This window comes from Schistosoma mansoni, chromosome W, assembly GCF_000237925.1.
Source record: "Schistosoma mansoni strain Puerto Rico chromosome W, complete genome".
NCBI classification, from domain to species: Eukaryota; Metazoa; Platyhelminthes; class Trematoda; order Strigeidida; family Schistosomatidae; genus Schistosoma; species Schistosoma mansoni.
The window spans coordinates 5,407,861-5,427,739 of NC_031502.1; the positions used below are offsets into that span (position 1 = coordinate 5,407,861).

Here is a 19,879-nt window from a genome sequence, read left to right on the forward strand (position 1 = left end):
GTTTCGTCCTATTTGGGACTGGTCAGCTGGATGTATCTGCATCTGAGAGTTGATGTTCACTCTGGGACTCGAACCCAGTACCTTTCGCTTCAAACTCCATCGCGTTATAACATCAACTCTAAGATGCAAGTACATCCAGCTGACGAGTCCCAAATAAGACGAAACGCGCATCCTAGATTCCACTGCTAGCCACCATCCATCTTTGCTTTTAATGCTTGTGAATTAAGGTTATATTGAGGCAATACGCACAGTATGCACATATGCCAATTAAAAACTGACCAGTTGTAGTCCTAAAAACATCAATGGGAAGATTCGAATAAACAATACTAAATGAATTGTATAGTATTGGACATTTCTACAATTAGTTTGAGGTATTAATCCTTCTCACCAAAATCTGTTCCCTAATGAGACATGAAAATCAACTGATTAGCTCTGTGAGTCATAATTTACTCTTGACAGTCGAACATTCACTAGGTTATAAGCAAAGATGGATAGTGGCTGACCAGCTGACCAGTCCCAAATAGGACGAAACGCGCGTCCTGGATTCCACTGCTAACCACTATCCATCTTTGCATACAATGCTTTTGAAATAAGGCTATATCGAGGCAATACGCACAGTATGCACATATGGACAATAATAGACTGACCAGTTGCGGTCCTAAACATCAATGGGAAGATTCAAACAAGTAATACTAAGAGAATTCACTAGGTGAATAATTGTTCATCCTCAGTCCTCTAAAAATTTTGATCGTTAGAGATTATTATATGTTAAAGAACATTTAACGGTTTGTATGTGATAGTAGTTTTCTCAAATCATTTTCACCAACCAAAAATTCTGGTTTTAAATACAGATTCATTTGAATTAGGTATAAATACAGTTTTATATCAGAATGGGAATCATATAGTTTCAATTTCTAGATTATTAAATAAGAGTAAACTACCGAAGTTTTTGAGCTGAAATCCTATTTTATCCTAACTCATTTAGTGAATGAATCAAACAATTATGGACAAGAATAATACTTCAAATGACTAGAGGTTGGATTTCGAAAATTTTTATTTGAACAACCATTTACTTAACAATGAGAAAGTGACTCAACTAAAAACTAGTAAATTTAGTGGTCCTACATTTAGTTCTCATAGCTCTTTTATTAATCCTGATTCAATAGGTAATCCAGTATATTAGATAAATGATTCTAGCAAAACTCAGAGAACAGAACCATGAATCCTATGGCACAAAATTTTGAATAAGTCATGAGTACACTAAAGATACATAAATGAACATCTGATTTGTGATTGGTGTATTTCAAATACCGTACTTTTTGAATGTTTCATCAGAATGTGTTTTGATTCTTAATTATTCCATGTTGTGATATCATATTTTGAACTTCGAATTCAAACTTTTTCATTTCTATCTCTTTGTGATTGTTTTATTCCTGATCCTTAATAATGTAAAAATAATGGACTGAGATATTTATGCTTTAGATTGTCTAACAAATAGAAGTTGTCCTGAAAATACTAACTGTACATTTCTTTGGGTTTCTGGTAGTCTCTATAGTTCAAAACCTTTATAAATTATAATTAGCATGAACTGAACATTTCATCTAATGTCACTCGGATTGATGAATTGATCAGCACTGAAATCAAAAACAAATACTTTACTAAGAGAGCATCAGAAATCACAATTTTCAAAGAAACACTAATTGAACAGTTACCGAAATTTCATTGATATGGTAAGGATCCAATCTCATGGTGACAATTATAGCCAAGTAATAGTATCAAGCAAAGCAGAATGATTTCATGTATTATTTGGTGAGAACAATGTTTATCTAATAAGTGGGCAATTACTAGTTACGTGTTTCCAACTTAGGTACATATATTACTAAGGAACGAGAACTACCAAGTGAATAAAATTAGCACGTATCTTTACCTTTGTGAAGTTTAAAATTAATTTTGTTGATGTCATCACTGGCAGAATCAGTAAGACGGTAACTAGAAATGAGTACTTGAAAAAATGGATCGACGGATATGTATACTACAAATGTAGTTTAAAATACAGCAGAGAAATACTGATCTGAGGAATACACATCGTTCTGCAGTTATAGGTTGAAAACCAATAACACACATCCATAAGTAAATACTCGAACTTCTTTCCAGTATAAAAGTGTTTGGATGTGTGTTATATGAAAAAGTTGTTATCCCACGTGACAAACGAATAAATAATTCGTCAATTGAATTTTATGTCAAAGTACCTTACATGGGAAAAGATTTGCTCAAATTCCCTCAATGAACATCAATTTAAACTCAGGAAACTCTTAATATAATGATTTTCGATAAAGCGTCTGAACTTGACTGCGACCAAAACCTTGTTTATCACCAATAATATATTTCGATGCTCTGCTACAGTTCAGTCATTATTAACCATTTCCATTCAGATAGTGTCTTGTAGCAGTTAATTACTGTTCTATTCATTGATCAGATGGTGAGAAAATTTTGTGTAATCAGACTATATTTGTTGGATTCTTTGAAGTAACATGCTCCTCACTCTATTTTATGAGTAGTGATTGAGAACATCATCACTTAAATGAGTTTGCGTCAAGGTTTATCTATCCTAATTAACCTTGTGACATAAACACCACTTGATCGCAATACAATAGCTAATATGTGACACAATTTCTAGTTAAATATTACTAATATCGTATATAGCATATAGTATTAACATATGAGCCATAAAATGTTACGCCGCTTAATTGAACCAGGTTAAATACACAAATACACATGATTACACCCGAACGTTCAATATTACACTGGTATAACCTGTATATCTAGATAAATTAGAAACACTCTAAGAAATTGACTTTAAAATCTGACGATTTAGTGTTTTCAATAGCCTGCTTTGTAAATTTGCCCATCGCTCGCTCACAATAAGTTTGGTTTTCGTCACTGTAGGTAAAGTTTGTTTTGAAGTAAATGTGGATTTCTTGTCAGCTAAATAATTACGAGTCATTGCACTTCGCTTCATCGGTCAATTAGCAGAGTTAGTTGATGAATGCATCTTGAACACCAATAGCTCACACAACTTGTGCTTAGTTAGTAAGTTTATGAGCAACTTGCTTTGTGAACACTAGTCCAGTTTAATCTTATAATATTATTGGACCGTATGGTTGTACTGAGAGTTTTGTTGACGGGTGAAAATTTGTCTGGGGAGTTTCTCTGTCCAAACATATCACATAAGTCATATCACTGATCTGTAACAGATTAGTTTTCACTATGGTACACCCTGACTGTACCCTGGACTGTCCTATCCTTCTCTGGAACAGAAATACAGAAATTCATAATTTCAAATGATTATCGTTAACACTTTTAGCCACTAAACTGTAACAGCAATAAAAACTTTTATGTCACTAATAGTAAGTTAACATACAATGGCTTTAATAACTTGGTAAACTTAAAATATCTTGGTCATTTTAGAATGCACATGGTCACATATGCAAGTGGTAAGTCTGAACTCATACCATAACCGTTTGTTCTTCAAAGGTATATAAGTAGAAATTATACATGTATACAGTTATCCGTGTTTCTAAATGGCCAGCAGATTTTCCAGAACTTTTAAAATTGAGGGTCTTGATATGAGAAGGCAATGCTCAGTGTTGTGCTTAATTCTGGCAATTAGTTGAGTACTAAACTTTTTTCGCCACGGATACGACTTCCAACATGACATGGGTATCTTCATCTGCGAAAAATGAAGACGATGATGTGGTGTTTATATGAATCAATGATTTCTTTGTATTGATGACTGTTTTTATTTTGAATTCCAAATACAGTTCGTTCGCTCGTGCTCACTAATACTTCTTGATTAAATTGCGTTATTGCTGGGATTACTGGTTCATACTATAATTCAAATACTTCAAAATATCACATTGGCGTCGCGATAGAGCCTGTGATGGAACGGTTGGATATAAATTCAGATTTTAATGCTTTTGAGGATTACATGGAGAGGTTCGAAATCTGGGCTATGAGTAAGGAAGATGATGCGGATTTTAATATTGTGGCTCATTTCCTTACTTTTATCTGGAAAGAAGCATACAGCTTAATAAAGACTTTGGCATTTCCAGACAAGCCGATTTCACTCCCATATGTAACTCTCAAGCAACTACTACTGGACCATGTAAATTATACAGATTTCGAATGCGGTAAAGGAGAAAAGATTCAAAAAGTAATTCGCCAGAACATCAGGAATTCCACTACTTTACTACGTTGTCGCAGTCCAATACGTAATCAGGGTTATTCAGATAATAATTCACTAAATTGTGAAACAGTTCACGAAGATGATCATAAGTTTGGTAAATGCTTATTCTATGGCAATTTTCACCCATGTAATTCATATGTATTTCATAATTCTAAATGTTTTAAATGTGGTGAAACTGGACACATTCAGTCAGTTTGTAATACCATGGTTCATTTCGCTGAAACTAATGCTAAGATTTGCTATTGTGATCTTATTAAGTTGAATGTTCCCAATGATCACTTATCTTTATCCAAGACTTATAGAAGCGGTATAACGTCACATAGCAGTCCAGAGTTTAATGAAACCCGAAATCATTTTGAGACAAAAATTTGTAATCAACCGAATTCTTATCGGATTTCTCGTGTTATTGTACCAGATATGGTTTGTCGTAATAATTCACATATTTCTGATGAAATTCCCTACAACTCTCAAAATAAGATGTTGAATGAGTCAAACCATGTTCAAAAACCAGATTCAGTTTTGGTAGATGCTGATTTTTCTGATGATCCATTATTCTCCAATGAAACTCTTAATAAATTTGAGGAAAATATTTCAGAAAAATCAAATTCCGATATCATATCAAGTGTCAGTGGCCCTCATAATGAATTTATCTCTAGTGATGTTCCTAATGAATGTTACAAATATGTTCCGAATGAGTCGAATTCTAGTCACATTTCTGATGTTATTGTATCAGATGTTGGATATTCTCATGAACAATGTTTGCTGAGTAGAATCTCTAATCAGTAGTACGATGAATCAGATGGGATAGCAAGTTTTCCTGAAGCAATCAGAGAACCAGTTTACCCAGATATAGAGTTTGCACAGGTAGAGAATCCTAATCAGGTCCAAGATTATACAAAAGGTATGAAGCAAATGCATGTTTTCCATTCGATTGTTTCGCAGGTGAATCAAGCCTAGACGAATCACATGTGTTAATTACATATATCAATGCATATCTATCTGTGTATTCTAATATAAATAACAAAAAGAATATGTATCATAATTTTTATGCAAGTCAAAGTCACATGATGGAATACTTTAAATTATATATCAGTGTGTATCACCAAATACTCACGTACAGTAATCCAAGTGTGAGATTTGAAAAGATATTGCAAATTAGGGTCGTCAAAATGGTTATAACATTGCGACGTGAGGACTCAACATTATTTCGTGAGGGAGGATTGTTTTGGAAAGTCTATGATGCAAATTCTAAACATCAGTGGTATCACTACACAACCGACATGATGATTGTATGCAATTCCAGGAATCAGTTGAGTCTGTTCCAACTTCAGTTGTTAATTCTAATAGTAACGAGTGCATTCTAGATAATACGGAGTCTACACTCAATACACTGTCGAACAGATGTAAGATGAACTTAAGAAGAAGATGTAAAGTTGACTACAGACATTTACACTCCAACTTAAGCTGTGGCGGATGTGGTGTTTATATGAATCAATGATTTCTTTGTATTGATGACTGTTTTTATTTTGAATTCCAAATACAGATCATTCGCTCGTGCTCACTAATACTTCTTGATTAAATTGCGTTATTGCTGGGATTACTGGTTCATACTATAATTCAAATACTTCTGAATATAACAGATAATCAAACCAACAGTTTTAGTTCACGTAATGCAAACATTTTCTTTAGATCACTCAGTCGGAATCCATTTGTCGACATTTCTAGCTTTATTCAGTTCGTCATATATTACGCTAGATACCCACAGTCTTCAGTGATATTTTTCTTTTTGTTAAAACTGTAGAATATCATCGGTCCCGATTACTAACTGTTATTTGATGTGCAATTAGTTAACCAGAAGTTAAAGCATGACTTAATGTCATGCGATACATCAACTACACTTTTATAACAATGTGTGGTGAAAAACTAATATATCCACTATAAGAAGAAATATTTTATTTTATGTTTAAATCTGTTATAACAATACAATACAGTTTCATATGGGATACTTCAAATTAAAGTTTTTACCTTATCAAAGTTCTAGACTTATTTAAATTGATGGCATTTCGTTAGCTTATTTTAAATTCACACAGTGTTTTCAAAGGTTTTAATGAGTGTGTATTCTATCCGTGTATTGCTATTCTTCCCATGATTTTCATGTTTATTTATGTTGTTATTAATGAGGGAAAACTTATTTCGTGGATCTTTCTTTTCAAGTACCCATTGTTTGATTGTCATCAATTGATTTCAGCATAGCATTTTGAGAAATAAATGGCTATCGCATTTCGAAATTATTTAAAAGTTATATTTCATAGAATTTGGTTTCTTCATTTAATTCAGTTCATGTTTAATCTGCTCATCTGAGACATGTTATTTAATTTCGTTTCGATTTGGGTTGGGCTTCTTTAGTTGTTAAAGCAGTAGATATTTGTCTTATTCAGAGTTATTTTAAAGTACATGTGTAGTTGTGTGAAGTTGATCACTCATTCTTTTATTTGTCCCAAATTTTTAAAAACATTTTCGGCTTTGCAGATCCATGTGACGTGATGACTTGAAGTGTTTGGTTTGAAACATGATATGTCGTTTCCTTATATGTCTATTGTATATTTATGGAAATTCAGTTCGATACTTGTGAATCCAATTTGCATTGTTTACAATAATTGAATGTAAACGACGAATCTAATATATACGTTTTATTATGTGAAGTGAACCTGCGACAATTCGTCTTGTTTTTCTTCTTCACCCTGAGTTTGATCATCTGGATCTGAATGAACCTTTTTGTACATCATGATAATTTTGTTTTGTATTTAATTTGTTCGGGACTATTGTTTGAAATAGTGTTGCCATTCCGATAAAATCTTTGGTTTTTCATATGATGAGTTTTTACACGAAGATTTATTGTGGAAGAGTTGTTGTACCACTATTCTTGCTAAGGCGGAATAATGAATATACTTTTGTATAATTTCATTGAAATTACACTCACAATTCGCTGTTTTCCTTATTATCTTATCAGTTGTTCTGGAGTTTTTGCATATTGCTAATTGGTTTTCCCATTATTACGTGGCTTATTCGTATTACAACTGCAATAAATCGAAGATTATTCACCGTACTCTTTCTGAATCGAGTGCTGGTTCACTCCTGATTACTAAAACAAATATAAGACAGACATCTGAATTACAACTTAGTGCATCAAGTTTAATTCTACTGCTCCTACTCAGCACCCTTACGACACACTGAAAGAATATTCACTGAGTCATTTATATAGCGAAAATTCGGATCCCATGAAGCGTCAAAATTTTATAAGGTGTTTTGTCAGAATAAACCTCAGATTACAAACTTTCTCAATCGCAAAAATACCACACAATGAGATTACTGTAACCAATTGTATATCCACCTAAGTGATAAATTTATTACATTAATCAACATGTGAGCTCTCGAAAGAGTTCACACAAATAGCAAAATGCTCCTATTAGGATGCTAGAAAAGCAACTACTAATTATTAAGCAGAATAAAACATTTGTTTTCAGGTCTAAAACAATCCAGTACATTACTTAGTTTCAATATTCTGTGAAGTTGTGATGAGCTTGAATAAAGTAAATGATTTCCTTAAGCTTGGTTTATGTTGTCATAGTCGGATTCGTACCAAAGGTTCCCGTCCTCGTGAAAGCATAAGAAACAACGCAATAAAAAAATCCCAAAGCCGTACACTAATGTGAGTAACCACTTATAGAACGTTTATCTTGTGGCAAACTTCATTTTTCGAAACAATGATCACTTCGTTGTGTCAAATGCTCAATATTTGGTAAATGTGTTCTAGTAAAGTTTGTGTGTAGGACTACTCTACATTTCACTGTCAATGATAATTAATGTTAATTTTATGTTCTGAATGCGGTGCTTATTTCTAGTGATCATATATATATCGTCCAAATTTCGTTCTGCTCTATTTTTGATTCACGGCCAATCGATTCAGTCATAATTTGCGGTCCCAATAACAAGATAAAGAAATCTTTTTTCAGGTATAAAAAGTTTGCAAGTTACAAGTAATCAATTCAAATATATCATTTTTAATTTTTAGATTTCTGAAACAAACTATTCCCTATACCAAATCAAAACAGTGTGAAACTGGAAATGTTTAGTCAAAAAGAAACAAGTCAAATATATTGAGTGAAACAAATACATCTAAAACACAAACAGTTAATGTTATGCAACATTATAACCGTCAATAATCAGTTAAACGCTTTCTGTCCCTTCCGTAATAATATGTTATTGTATCTGAGAATTCGAGAGATCCTTTCCATATTTAGGAGCGTCAGTACGCCTCTATTGGTTTATTCCACGAGATTATTAATTCAATAGACAGTAAACAGTTCATCGTTTTATTGAAAATTCTAAAACCTTCAGGTTCTTATATTGAAATATGATTCATCAACGAATAAGATCACCAAACACAAATTTTGTATACGGAAATGTTGTCATTGGCAAGTTTGAGATAACAGTTATTCACTCATCGCTTGTAAGTTTTCAGTAATTAAAAAGAGACAGTCAATACTAGGTTTTAAACCTTGTAAAATTCATGAAGTGGAACTGCTTTTACTGAGTATCCATAATAATTTTAATAATTTTCCTAAATAATTGACAGATCCATGTGTTAGGAGCACCAGAAGATGAGAATTATGCATACAGATTTCCGAGTGAAGGGTTATCCGTTCTTGCCTGGAAGACGGGTAAACCTTTATAATCTTCGAGAAGCAATGCACAGGTCAGTGAATGACTTGTGAGAGAAAAAATGTTTGCATTGTTCGATTCTCAAGCGTGGAGTACTTTTATTGTTGCGCCTTCGAAGTCTGATGATAAAACCCCTTGAACATGTTATGATTACAAGTCAACACTGAACTCTCGTTTGTCGAAGTATTCATGCATTACTTTGTAAGCTGAAGATGTTTTTAAATTATTTCATGATTTTAAAATATCCTCGAGACGTGATTAAAAAGATATCTATTTTCAGATTTCCTCGGGTCAATATCAATACGTTTCAATGACGATTAACACTATTTTCGGTCTATCCAAATACGATAGCCTTCATTTTGATTTTCGTTCTTTTGCAGTTATATTTCAAGGAGTTGTGAATAGTGTAGTTGGTGATCTGAATGTGTTGGGGCTTGTCAAGGTGATCTTATTATTCATAGTCGTAATAAAATAGCTCTTCATCATAGACCTATCACTTTATTATGTCGTTCAGTTGCGAAGAATGTTGCTGGGAATCCAACTGATTGTTAAGTTTGTTTATCTATTTGTGAATCTCTTGAAAATTTAGTTGATGATGATGACTTTAGATCAGATATGAAGCAAGTAGCTCTACTTACGTATACACAACCTCCGTAAAGACTTACAGAACTGCGATTGCAAACGGTTGCTTTTCAATATTATTCCCCATATATTCCCAGTTTTTCTTGTAGTGCTAATTGTCTACTTTAAATTTTGATATCCAACTCATTCAGAGTTTTCATTGCGAAATCTTCTGAAAATCATACAAATGAATGCTATTCTTCCAACTTAACCTAGTAGTGTACATGGATTCTGAGCAAAATAGGTTAATATATGAAAGCCTTACATTATTTATCTACTGCTTAGGCGTTTTTGGTTACACATTTTGTCGACTTTGAGTAAAAAACACAGTTGATATCTATTTTTAACAGTTATCCAAAAGATAGCCTGAACACTAAATCATTAACAAAGTTCCAATACGCAACCAGTATTTATACAAAGCATTTAAGAATAACTTGAGATTATTTATTACTGAAAAGCTAATATTAAAAGTTTAAAGGTTGTCACATGCTGGTATTAAGAATAGTTGATCCCATCAAATTATCTACACACGTCCGCTGTTGTACATAATTCTTAAGGCGACCGTTTGATAAAAACGGCAGGAACAGAGAAACACTTGAGGACGTTATCCGTTACCCCACAGCAACTACCTCAAATTTAATCTAAAAATTATGATCTTATTTTCAAAGATATTCAGACCCCTATGTAGCTAGGAAGAAATTCCAAATATGGTTATCTGACCATATTTAGTTCAGCTACCTTTTGAACAACTTACTCGGACTAAGTGAACGTTTCACAAATAGTCAACGCCCTATTGACAATAATCTCGAAATTATTAGCCTCCTGCATGCATAATTTAAAGTTTGTTTTGATTGAAAGCTCTGATCGGAAAGCCCATATCTAGATTCTGTAACTAACACTAAAAAATTCGGAAACTTTTCTACTGTGAACATACAAGGATTTCAGAATTAGAACAGAGTCATTGAATTTCCTCAGGCGTAAAACTAAGGCTCAATGAATTTCAAAGTTAGAAGAATTGGCTTCCATTCGAGTATTTCCGAAACGACGACCATCAGCCAACTTCAAAATTTTTGTTGACTGCTAATTTATTAAGGGTGATTTATATTAAACTCTTGATATTTCATTAAACCATTAACAAACCAACTTTGCGTGATTGTTAGGAAGATGAAATAAGCGATGATCAGCAGAAAAATCCAACGTAAATGGAAGAACTATTTGCCCTATCATCGATTCATAGATGCAACCGTCCTGTCGCAGTCAATATACATTTATAAAGCGCTTATCTCGATACGTTTGAGAACCTATCTTAATCCCATAAATGCTTCTGTCAACTAGCATATATGAATCTTTCCTCGAAATGTCTGGAGTCAGTGATTATTAATGTTGTCACCTCTGATATAGTAACACGTTCCATATTTTAGATCCTTTGTACTGGTCAGTGGGTAAACATCCCTCATATCCGCATATAATATGACAATGATCCTTTGTTTCACTCTACAGTTATCATCGTTCCCTCAGTGTTTTCACTCTTGTTTAGCATTCTTATACTTTAATGTTGAGTCATTAATACTATTCCACTATTAATTTTAGTTATTTAGTCGAATATTTGCTAGTTCGTGGTATTTCATTTACTGGTGTTCCAAACAGTCCCACATCCTGACAATAAATAAACGACAATCTAAACCTACATTATTAGACGTCCTAAATAAACTGTTAGAGATACCACGATAAACTCATCTGCTAGACAAATAACCTTTAAAGTCTTTGACATTAGTTCTGTCTTTATTAATATAGAGAGGGCCGCCCATAGATGAAGACGTTCGGTTTAGTATCTGGACCAAACAGGGCACCCTCTTAACTGCGATTATGGGTTTCAGATACATTTTTAGAGTGATGTAAGCTACTCAGTGTTGTACATCAATATTATGTCTCCTCCAATTCTTCTTTGTATAAGGTTTATCTTAAGGACTGTGCAATAAATGCATCCTCTTGGAAGTGGTCTTTAATTTTATGCGTTCTTCCAAGTACATAGGATTAACTGGATATAACGTGCAGTTTGAGAACATATATCTCATATAAATATTTGAGTCCTCTGGGAGAAATCTTGGGCTATCACTCAAGAACTTAACACAAGTTTGACAACCCGACTGTCATTATATTTTAAACCAAACTTAATTTCAGGAAAAAATTTAATTATTCTGTTCTTGATTTGTAACATGCATTTTGAAGCGTTGCAACGCTTTCGCATCGTTGCCGTTAATGTTCATACTACAATCCACTTATTTACTGTTGACTCAATATTGTACTTCAAACGCAACCTTTCTTTGACTAATGTTAAAAGCAAGCGAATATGAATACAAAAGTAAATAACTAAAAAATTTTCAAAGTTACAGGTTAATAGACACAAGTCGTCGCAATTCCCCATCTCAGCTTTAACAAAACCTCAGATCTCAGTCCACGATGACTTATCTTCAAATAGTGGCAAGTTACATTACAGATATGCCTATGAGACATTTATGTAAGTCATCTTGACTTCATAGAAAAAAAGAACTCTGAGACGACTGAAATTCAAAGACGTCCTTCGCCACACTTGTAAGTTAGTGAAGTAATCAGTTCAATAGACTAGCATAAAATGCGTTTTTTGCAGCTTTCTATTTGAAACGATATTTCTATCAACAGTGATATTCGCGGTAATGAACATCCATTGTGCCTGGCTGCGGAACGTTCCAGCTAATCAAAATAGTAGAGCTTAAATTCTGTAAAACTGTATTGCTGTAGAGCTCATATATTACCTTAAGAAGTCTGAAGTCAACGGAGACATTTTTTATAATCTAGTTGAACCATTTGAAAAATTATTTTGTATGTTGCATGGGCCAGTCGTATTCAGGTACAGTTATTTTGTTACCCGATGTAGCAAAATATGGGATATAAGGCTTTTATTCTAGTGTAAGGTTATAAACTGACAGCGAGGAGCCCACTTATAGCTAACAGAAATCGAGGTTTTGCACCAACTTAAACAGGGTATGTGGAGATTGAAGGTACACAACGTCTAGAATCCCACGAAAAATCATCTTAACACCCCTTAATTTCCATCAGTACCAAATAGATAGTCACCACTCAGCTCTCATTAGCACCAAAGACACCAAGATCTGGATATTAGTTAAGAGAGAAAGATTTATATATATATATATATATATATGCTAATCAACTTAGAAAATACAACTACCATAAGTTTGACCTGCTTAAATCCCCCTTAATGGAAGTTTTGTTTCGGACCAAATTCAGAGAGTTTAGATCCCAGTGGTCACGTGGAAAGAACACAAGTAACTTTTTTCGTCGTCTGGAGATGACCATCACTTAGACTTGTTTCTTGTTTTGCATGAAACGTGGCAACGCCTCATCTCGAAATTCGCAAACTTGTTACACTACCTTTCCTTATAAGGGATATGAATCTTATAGAACAGGTATAGAGACTGGCAGAGACATGGGTAAAAAAGGGCTAGAAGACATACGCGGATGGACGTAGCCTTCAAGGTTTGCTTTTTCTTAATCAGAGAAAAGTAAGAAGTGATATGATATTGATGTGCATTAGACTAGATGCTTTGATTCGACCTAAATATATTCTATTTCATCCTTGCCACTGCACACTATGTAAAACCCGCAAAGTCTCATGACAGTTGTTAAACACTTATTCAGGTTTAAACTTTTCATTACAATTCAGACCTATCAAGAATCATCTCCAGCAAATGTGGCCACAGTCCTTTCGAAAGACAGTTTCGAAAAAAACCTTGAAATCTACGTACTTGCCTGAGGTTTGCGGGCTTTCCACTAGTGTAGCTGTTCCTTGTGAGCTCGACAAAATATCTATGGGTAGCACAATCGCCATTTCTGGTAGTACCTATAAAACAGTATTTTCACCTACTTTGCTTCTCATTAGCTCTGTTTGTCTGCCATTCTAACACTATTGTTTATTTCGTTTGCACAATTACATCATCATCACCTACTTTTGACGATTGCCTTTTGTTCCTCATTACTCATTTTGACTTTATAGTTTCCACATTGCGATCAGCCATTCCCTAGGCTGGTAGTTTGTTTGACTCCGGTTTCAGAAATCTCACTACTTTGAAAAAGTTGTATTCACTTAAAATCAACATATTTAAAATCCCAAAATGACCTCCAAACTCACTGAAACTATTTTAGCTAAGTAGCCATATTACTCACATTGAAGGTCAGTAAAACCCTGATGTCGTAGCGTAACCGGAAGGCATCCTCCTATTTTACACCCATGTAGACTGCGCGGATATGAGAGAACATCCTCAACACACACCATCCTGACAAGAGTGATGAGGGTCGAGAGTGAGTGACCAGAGAAAGAGACAGTTATCCTGGAGCTGGAAAGGCGCGTGACAAACTAGGCACAGACGGCGCATTATAACCAAAATTATTCGAAGGCAACATGGAGCAGTTAATTCAGAGATGTATCTGATGATGTATGAAATGTAAGCACGTCCTCACTTGGAAGCACAAATGGTCTGCTCAACCGTTCACTTCAAGACAAATAAAGCTCTCAGAACAGCAAATAAAACATAACAAAGTGAGTGAAGGGGCCAGGGACCGAATTTTACGAAAACGAACTCTTGCTCTCGAGATTATCCCAGCTGAGTTTAGGAAGAAGAAGAGATGGTCCAATAATGGCGCACAACATACTAGAACCTCGAATTACCCCAATACGGATTGGCTTTCAGAAGACGGGCAAGAAGATTCTAAAGGCGATATCCAAAATCAAGCGTGAGGAAGCGGTAGGTGCTGACAATATACCACTTGAAGCACTGAAGTCAGACATAGAAGCAAATGCAAACGTGCTTCTCGTTATATTCAGCAAGATTTTGGAGGAGGAACAAGTGCCACTGACATACTGGATAGAAGGACAATGAAGAAAGAAGATCTGAGCAAATGTGGAAACTAAAGAGGCATCACACAACTATTAGTGACAGGAAAAGATTTTGACAGATTGTTGCTGAACAAGGTGAAAGATTCAGTAGACGCCCAACTTCGAGATCTACAGACCAGATTCCGTAAAGATTTGTCGTGTACAGACCAAATCGCGACGATACGGATCATCGTTGAACAATTAATTTAATGGAACTCGTCAATAAACATCAACTGTCTCTTTACTATGGTAAGTATTTGACAGTGTGGATAGTAGAACCTCATGGAACCTTCTCCAACACTATGATGTACCTGAGGAAATCGTCAACATCATACGAAATTCATATGATGGACTACAGTGAAAATCGATGCATGGAGGACATCTTGCAGACTCATTCCAAGTAAGGAACAGAGACAGACAAGGCTACTCACTTTTCTCCGTTTTCTTTCTTCTGGTGGCTGACTGGATTATGAAGATCTCGTCAACTGATTGGAAGCACGAAATACAATGGACAGCTCGGATACAACCAAACGATTCGGACTTCACAAATGACCTAACCCTTCTATCCCATACACACGAGCAAATGAAGGTCAAGACAAACAGTGTAGCAGCATCCTCTGCATCAGTAGGCCTCAACATACATAAGAGAAAATGCTTAATCCTCAACTACAACACGGAGAGCACCAAACCAATCAAACTTGATGGAGAAGCTCTGGGAGAGGTGGACACGTTCACGTTCCTGGGAAGCATCATTGATAACTAAGAGGAGATCTAATGCAGACGTAAAAGCAAGGATTGGAAAAACGACGACCTCATTTTCACATTTGAAGAACACACGGGATTCAAAACAACTGTCAGTCAACATCAAAGTCAGAATCTTCAATACAAACGTTAAGATAGTTCTACTGTACGGAGCTGAAACTCGGAGAACTACTACAACCATCATCAAAGACGTAAAAGTATTTTTAAACAATTGTCTACACACGATACTCAATGCTCGTTGTCTGAATATCTTCAGCAACAGCCTACTATTGGAGAGAACAAACTAGCTTCAAAATGAAGATGAAATTAAGAAATGACGTTGGAAGTGGATAAGACATATGTTACAGAAATCATCAAACTGCATCACGAGGCAAGCGCTAACTTAGAATCCCGAAGAGAAGGGGAATAGAGGAGGATCAAAGAACACACTGCACCTACAATTGGAAGCAGACATCAAAAGAATTAACGACATCTGGAAACAACTGGAAAGGATTGTCTGTGACAGAGTTGGATGAAGATTGCTGGTAGGTGGCCTGTGCTCTTCCACGAGGTGTAACAGGCGTAAGTAAGTATACAAGCTAGTGACAAATATATTGTATATCATATATTGGATACAGACTTGTCACAAAGATATTGGATATTGGAAGGTCAAAGTTAACTGTATATATTGTCTTGAATTCTGAACCTGCTATCGCGTCAACTTGTCAACCGGTGAGTCCTACAGGATTTTCCAAACTTCATGACTCCTTTTTTCGTGTATTCATCATAATGCTTTTCTGATTCTTAACATCAGCAAACTTGGGGCACTTATTTGAATTCTACTTTTTAATTTCATATATAATGTATTATTGCTGATAGAGAGTTTTGAGGTATAACACTATCAACAATATCAGTTTGCTTGCAAATTTTCGTAATGTTTATTGAAACTACTAATGATGTAAAACAAACCAAAGACATATCTTCAGTTCTACGAGGGTGTCATGTTTATCCAAGTCTTCAGTATGGTGTTATCCTATTGCTTTCATTCTTTTTGACTCCCTTTTATTCCCTACATTTACTGTGCTTAGCTTTATGGTATATCTCCTTATGATTTAACTTGTCTGAATTTTATTTTGTTAGTTTTTGTTTTTGCTGTAGTAAAGTGTTATTAATTGACAAATCTGAAAACAGTTGTCTTATTAATACTCAGTGAGTGACAGCCTGAACGGTTCACATACGTGCATTTTAGTGATTCAGAAAAATAGAATTTCAGGCCTCATTGCTTAAGTGACCATAACGAAAATATCATTTAACATGAAATACAACTGTCATCAGTTATCACATTGAATCCAATGAAGCTGATTTACTCCAAACTTCCTCATTCAGCGATCGTCCGCAACATAAGAGACAGTTCCTGCGACTGTTGCAGGCCTTTCGGCCTGCCTATTTTATGTTCTTGGACACTATGCGTACATCTCTGAAGACTATGTATTTAATAAACAAAATAATGATTTGCGCTTCTAGTGTCCTCAAAGATCTGATACATAATTTTAGTATGGCAATGAAACAAACCGATAATCTTCGACGTGTATCAACTACTACAACTTAAAGTACGCGAACCAATGAAAGCTAAGATTGGGTTGGTCTTGGTGATTATATTACTGTCTAATCAGGTGATATTAAATAGGCTTCTGAAGGTACTAAATGAACATTACCATTGAATTTATTACGCATAGCGATACCCAGTAGACAAACATGCAAATAAAATGACGGACAAGGCTAAAATTCTCTATCGCGTCACCGTTTTTTCCGACAAAACGAATAGCGAGTGATGAAATTGTCATGAAATCGACAGTTATAAAGAAAAGATGGGCTTTCGGTGAAATTCATCATTTTTATCAAATCAACATAAATTAGGGGTTTGCGGCAAAATTAAGCAGTAAAATAGATCAAGCAAACACTTATTCAGCTTTTAACTACTGGAAACAAATTCACATTTCACAACACGGATTCTACGGCTTATTCAATTTCCTCCTCTTATTTTCAGGATAATACAAAAGTTTCTGCTTGAAAATGTAAGTTAACATAACAGATGCAGATTACTTCAATCGAAGGCATGAGTCAGTAACTGCTAACATTGAAAATGTCAAGAAAGTGGCACATCATATACAAAAATTAACAAGTATCGTACCAGAAATCGGAATAATTTGTGGAAGTGGTCTGGGAAAGTTGGCTGATGGAGTGAAAGACAAAATCACAATCCCATACACAAAGATTCCCAACTTCCCTCAAACGTCTGGTAAGTGGTTGCATTCATTCAATTAACATTTCTAGTTGTTGGACACTCTGGAAACCTGATATTTGGAACTCTGAGTGGCCGAAAAGTAGTTGTGATGCAAGGACGGTTTCACATGTACGAGGGATATAGCAATGACACGGTAATACATTTGTGATGATCAATTATCTCTTGCCATAGGTCGCTCTCCCCATACGCGTGATGAAGTTATTGGGAGTCAAAATTCTTATGGTTAGTAATGCTGCTGGTGGTCTCAACAGAAGTCTCAAACTCGGTGACTTCGTGATCTTGAAAGACCACATTTACCTTCCTGGACTAGGATTAAATAATATTTTGGTCGGACCGAATCAGGAGGAGTATGTTACATTGTGTTTAGTTTTACTTCTGTAGATTTGGTACTCGATTCCCAGCACTTTCGAATGCCTATGACAGAGACCTACGAAAACTAGCTGTGCAAGTAGCTGAAGAAAACGGCTTTGGGAATTTGGTTCACCAGGGTGTTTACGTTATGAATGGTGGTCCTTGTTACGAAACACCTGCTGAGTGCACGATGCTGCTTAACATGGGTTGTGATGTAGTCGGTAATTAAACAACCACTTATTTACTAAATTTCAATGACATTAAAACTGCTTGCTTTTAAAATGGAATGTTACTGATGATGTTCTCGAATTGGCAGAACACATTTCCGACGCTAGCTTCAGTCGTGTATGTAATGGAAACCACGAAATATAAAAATATGATCCTTTCGTATATAGATTACTTAAAACAGATATTTAGTTTAAGTCAATGAACCTTACATGGGATGAAGGCTTACTCAAATTTTCTCAACTAACATCAATGCAAACTCTGGAAACTGTCTATCGAGTGACTTTCGGTAAAACTTCCGAAGTCGATTGCAACTGACACCTTGTTTATCACCAATAATATATTTCGATGCGCTGCAACAGTTCAGTCATTATTAACCATTTCCATTCAGATAGTGTCTTGTAGCAGTCAATTACTGTTCTATTCAATGATCAGATGGTGAGAAAATTTTGTGTTATCACATTATGGTTGTTGGATGTTTTGAAGTAACAGGCTCCTCACTCTGTTTTATGAGAATAAGTTGCAAGCTGTGTGTCATCACTCAATATTTCTGTTTCGCTCCTGCAAAATATGCACATGTGATATTTGAGAGCATGGTCTTGTTCGACTGTTAGCGAATTCTATATTTTGTGGAAACAGCTAACCACTATTGATCTAATCCGGACATGTTGTAGATGTTTAATTTATCAGTGTTTAAATATTTGACAAGTAAATAAATACTCATATAACAAACGTCATTTAGTAACTAACTCACATCTTTTATCCGTGTTTTATGTCAGACACGTTCTCTTAAGTGAAGGAGAATCAGTCAAACTCTCTCATTTTCGCCGATTCATCTACAGAACCTTATGTCCATGAATAAACTGCTAATCTCACTACGTTTTACAGGTATGAGTACGATTCCGGAAGTTGTAATTGCCCGGCACTGTGGAATTCAAGTGTTCGCTGTTTCACTAGTTACAAATATAAGTGTGCTGGATGTCGAAAGCGATTTGAAGCCGAACCATGAAGAAGTCTTGGCCACAGGTGCTCAACGTGCTGAATTGATGCAATCATGGTTTGAGAAGATAATTGAAAAACTGCCCAAAGATTGAATTGGATGTCACACTTAGTGTTTTGTGCAATGAATCAAGCTTTGTGAACAATTTTCTCTCTTTGTGTACTTGCTGAAATGAATATTTTAACTTATAAAGTTTTCTGTCTAGACAACGACTTTGTTTTGATTGTCTTTAGTAAATTTTATATTTAAGAACCGTATTGTTGATTTCACCGTGTTGATGTGGTAATGATGCCGTTTAAATATACATTCGGTTTAATTCGCATACATTCTGTCGACACATCATGTTGATACATTGTAGATAGTAGAGGTCGAACACGAATTTTATTTTTGATACGCACATTTCAAACATGCTAAAATTAAACGGCGGACAAGGAATCAAAGATGTAGCGAATATATGAAGAATTGGTGTTTGGTAGTGCGCTGACTCAACGAATAATGAAGTGACTCAGGTTTTGTAAGCCCCATAAGAAGTACAGAGAGCGGATAGACACATAAATGTTATCATGTGCATGCTCAAGAAAAATAATTAAAGCCACGGTTGGACAAGTATCAACAATAAATCTATAGACGAAGGAATAACTGAAATGATTTGACTTAATTGTGTGTCAAAAGTCAGAATAAATTGTGTGGTCATGTAATCGTGTGGTGCGGGCTACTTATATCCACACAAGTAATATA

The 19,879-nt window shown here is 35.0% G+C and overlaps 1 protein-coding gene across 1 annotated transcript in view; it reads left to right on the plus strand.

Moving 5' to 3' along the window:
• Window positions 1–19,235, plus strand: part of Smp_090520 (purine nucleoside phosphorylase) — a gene marked incomplete at both ends in the record, with an annotated part of 25,025 nt that extends 5,790 nt beyond the window's left edge. Inside the window, 6 exons of the mRNA XM_018799996.1 lie at window positions 50–128; window positions 17,353–17,559; window positions 17,595–17,698; window positions 17,737–17,912; window positions 17,947–18,137; window positions 19,030–19,235. Of these exons, the coding sequence (XP_018653854.1) occupies window positions 50–128; window positions 17,353–17,559; window positions 17,595–17,698; window positions 17,737–17,912; window positions 17,947–18,137; window positions 19,030–19,235 (963 nt within the window). The remainder of the gene's footprint in view (window positions 1–49; window positions 129–17,352; window positions 17,560–17,594; window positions 17,699–17,736; window positions 17,913–17,946; window positions 18,138–19,029) is intronic.
• Window positions 19,236–19,879: the final 644 nt, after the last annotated feature.